Source organism: Fukomys damarensis, unplaced genomic scaffold (assembly GCF_012274545.1).
Source record: "Fukomys damarensis isolate Sample0158 unplaced genomic scaffold, DMR_v1.0_HiC HiC_scaffold_39, whole genome shotgun sequence".
Lineage (NCBI taxonomy): Eukaryota > Metazoa > Chordata > Mammalia > Rodentia > Bathyergidae > Fukomys > Fukomys damarensis.
This window is the reverse complement of record NW_022900951.1, coordinates 1,029,623-1,033,545: the sequence shown is the minus strand read 5'-3', so window position 1 is coordinate 1,033,545 and position 3,923 is coordinate 1,029,623. Positions and strand designations below refer to the sequence as shown.

The following is a 3,923-nucleotide window of genomic DNA, read 5'->3' as shown; positions in this document are numbered from 1 at the left end:
TGGATGGATGGGTGGGTGGACGGGTGGGTGGACGGGTGGATGGACGGGTGGGTGGATGGATGCACTGACATGCATTAATGGGTGGATCAACTGATAAATGAATAGACTGATACAGAGATGGACGGATCAGCGGATAGGTGGGTAAATGCACGGAAAGATGAAACAGACAGAATTCAATGAAAAGATGGATACATACAGAGAGATAGATGGCTAGAGAGGTAGAGGACGGACGAATGGATGGATAGACGGACAGACAGATGCCCTACACGGGAAGTTTTGAGATGTTGTAGTTTGTACGTGCTGGGTTGGTGTTGTACACCGGACAAACCTTCACTATAATTTTTGGGGGCAGAGCACACGGTGATTTTAAAGGAATTTTCCATCAAAGGTCCAGCACTCTACCCTCATTTCCAAGAAGACAGGAGGAGTAAACGAGACGTATCTCAGAGTAACTTCGCCTTCCTCCCTTCTGAGCGCCTGAGATTCACCCTCCTTAAGCCTCAGAGAAAGGCATCTCGTCAGAAGCAATGGCACACACAGCACCTCCTTGCACGTCAGTCCTCGGGAGAGAAAAGCACTGCGACCCTGGCACTTGTGCTGAGGAGAGGAGAGGCTGATCACGAAACCAACGCGTCCTGCCCACCTTATAAGCAGAATCGCATCAGTGTGCTAGAAATTCGGGAGAGAAAAGCACTGCGACCCTGGCACTTGTGCTGAGGAGAGGAGAGGCTGATCACGAAAGCAACAAGTCCTGCCCACCATATTATAAGCAGGATCGCATCAGTGTGCTAGAAAGGGTCACCTACGGGAGGGCGGGGGGGACACACGTCGAAGGCACAGCGCTGCTCCCCGGTTGAACAGATGACCGAAAGCCTGACGACCGCCCTGGGCCACACGCTCGAGAGAGCACTGTCCTTTCCACCCACCCCGGCCCCTCTCTGGTTCTGCGAGTGGGAAAGCCTTCCAGACGTGAACCTCTAACTGGAGGACCTGTTAGCTGGGAACCATATTGGACTTGCTCCCGCCCCCCTTAGTGCTATTTGGGGGCCCAGTGAGCGAAAGTGAGGTCACTGGGGGCGTGGCCTAGAAGGGTTTGGGGAGGAAGTGAGGTCACTGGGGGCGTGGCCTAGAAGGGCTTTGGGGAGGAAGCGAGGTCACTGGGGGCGGGCCCAGAAAGTGATTGTGGGAGGAAGTGAGGTCACTGAAGGTGTGGCCTTGAAGGGGATTGGGGGACTCCGGCCTCTCCTCTTTGACTTCTGGCTATGACAGGCTGAGCACGTTGCCGCCTCTGTGCTCTTCCGGTCTGATATTTCTGCCTCGCCACAGGCCCAAAAGAAATGGGTCCAACCAATCATAGTCTGAAATCATCGGCCCAGTAAACCTTTTCAGCTTTTAAAAGTTGATTATCTCAGGTATCTGTTATTGTCCCGGTAAGCTGCTCGGGATTTAACTCACTGTTTCTGCTGCCTGCTTTGCACGCCACAAGGACCCGAGTTCAAGCCCCGGTTCCAAAAGAGAAAAGGCGAAACAGCACCAGCAAGCTAACAGAAGACAGTTTAGGCAATGTTTCAAACTCAGGTTCAATACTAGCTTTTATGTACTGCCCGAACCCCAGTTCTAGAGCTGTACTGAGTATCGCCAAAGACCAAAGGCCATAACCAGGTCATTCTGAGAGAGAGAAAACCCCGGCCTTTGCTCTCATTACCTGTACGGGTGGAGAAAATGAAGTTAAAGATGAGAACAATAGGAAAAAGAAAGGAACCAGTAGAAAGCACCTTTCATTTGGGTGACCTAAAAATAAATCGCAGCGTGTTTGATTTACACTCCAAACAGGAGCCCCTAGACGCTGCTGCTTTTCTCCTCTTCATAGTGCAAAAGAGCCGAGTGTGAATCCCTCTCAATACCCCTGAAACTTCTCTCAAACCAACAGCGCAAGGGACCACTTTTTAGGAGAGAAGTCACGTCGTGAATTGGAGTCGAGGAATTGAGAAATCATCCGGACGCAACAAAGCCACCGGGAGAGACAGAGGACGCTAAGCAAGGCTGAAAACTGGACGGAGAGCAACGCATGCACCGGGGACCGCCAGGGGCACCCCCACCGACGCAGGACAAGCTGGGGGGGTGTGTACCACCTCCAAGGCTGCCTGGGGACCCGGGTGTCCGGAGACCTCAGCGCGGGGCTCCTGGCTTGGTTCCCTGGGATCTTCAGCCGGGCCGCCTTCGACTTGATTCTCAGGCTGCCAGAAACACAATCGTCCGATCGTTAGTCTGTCCTGAGCGTTGGACTGCTCTCCTGTTCACCTCAGGGACAAGGGATACTATTTCCTGGGGTGAAACTAGGTGAAATCAATGCATCCTGCAGAGAAGACTAAACCTGCTGCTGGTACCACACCAGACGCTCCCGAACGACGGCCGTTCTTACACCAGACGGGACCCTAAGAGGGTCCTCGGCCTAGTGAAGTCAATTTTCTCAGAGGAGGATGTCAGTGCTTGAAAGCCAGCGTCCGTGGATGCACCTCCCTGCGGATTTCTCACTGACAGTAATCACAATGCACCTAAGGCCAGGGATTTGGCTCTGTGGTTCCTCCACCTGTCTCGCAAGTGCAAGGACCCAAGTTCAATCCCCGGCACCAAAAAGGAAAAAAAAAAAAAAAATGCACCTGCAGAGTTGAGTCTTCTGCTGACGTGGCCACGGGACACATGGCAAACGAGGATAAATTTATCAAAAAAGAGGAATTAAAATGGTACGTATACTCCACTCATGTGGTAGCCTCTCTTTACTCAGGAGATTCATCCCGAGACACCCGATGGATGCCTGTCATCTGGATGGGACTGAACACTACACGTACTTGACTTTTGTCTCCTACACACCTTTGAAAAAGTTTAACTGATAAACTAGGACAAGCCAATAATTTTAAATGATGAATGAAACAGGTAAATTACAACAGTACTCAGCCGTGAAAGCAAGGACCAGGTGGTCTTTCTGTCTTTAAAGAGTGAGGTCAGTATTTTCAGACCCCATCTGACCGTGAGTAGCTGAAACCATGGCACAAATCACGTCGGATAAAAGGAAGGCACCGGAGCAGACCGTGGTGCAAATCCTACCAAAAGCCCTCAAACATCAACGGAGAGGTCCGTGCCCATCCTGGTCTCTTCTGAATCTTGCTAATACCGTCGGGAAATGCAACACAGGAGGAGGAAAAGAAGCTCCGATGGGACACTTGGGGAATCCCATCCTCCCGAACCACGGAACTGGACTTTAAGCCCAGCGCCCCGATTGCACGCTGGCCCGGGCCTCAGTGTTCTACGAAGCACACGGCGCCCGGTGGATGGAAGGATCGAGAGAACTCGGGGGAAGCCGAGAGCCCAGAGAGACGGGCACGGGAGAGTCGACAACAGAACATACCGAGGTGCTGGGGCGTGCAGGACACTCCGCCGACGGAGGGGGCGGCGACTGTGGCTCGGACGGAATTGCAGCCGAAGCCTCCGTTTCAGGACACGCCGACGTCTGTCACAAAGGAAGAGCACATGCACGTTAGAAAGAACTCCCCGTTCTCTGCACATAAATGCAACTGAACCGCGCTGTTCTCCACGGAGTGGGCAGGTGGCAGGAGCCTCACCTCCACGCTCGGGAGCCAGAAGGAAAGCAGGCCTCCTCCCTTCCTTGCCCCGCGGTTACTGTGCGGAACCGCACCGTGTCGCTACGGCCCACGCGTAGGTCTCGGTTCCCCAACCCGGGGAGCTACGGGAGCCGCGGGCCCGAGCGGAGGAAGTGAAGTCCTCGTGACCGTGGCTGCGAGGGCGCCACGGAGGTCCCAGTCACTTCCTGTTCCCTCCCTTCCGCATCCGGGTCATACGGTGACGTCACGGCAGAGCCCGTCAACGCGGTTGGCTGCGGGGCCTGCCGGGGGCGTGGCCAGCGC

At 54.0% G+C, this 3,923-nt stretch overlaps 1 protein-coding gene across 1 annotated transcript in view; it reads right to left on the bottom strand.

Moving 5' to 3' along the window:
• Gyg2 (glycogenin 2) overlaps window positions 1–3,923 on the bottom strand; it is a 26,993-nt gene that overhangs the window by 1,717 nt on the left and 21,353 nt on the right. The window contains exons 12-13 of the mRNA XM_010606134.1: window positions 3,407–3,508; window positions 2,133–2,237 (exon numbers count right to left, since the gene is read on the bottom strand). Of these exons, the coding sequence (XP_010604436.1) occupies window positions 2,133–2,237; window positions 3,407–3,508 (207 nt within the window). The remainder of the gene's footprint in view (window positions 1–2,132; window positions 2,238–3,406; window positions 3,509–3,923) is intronic.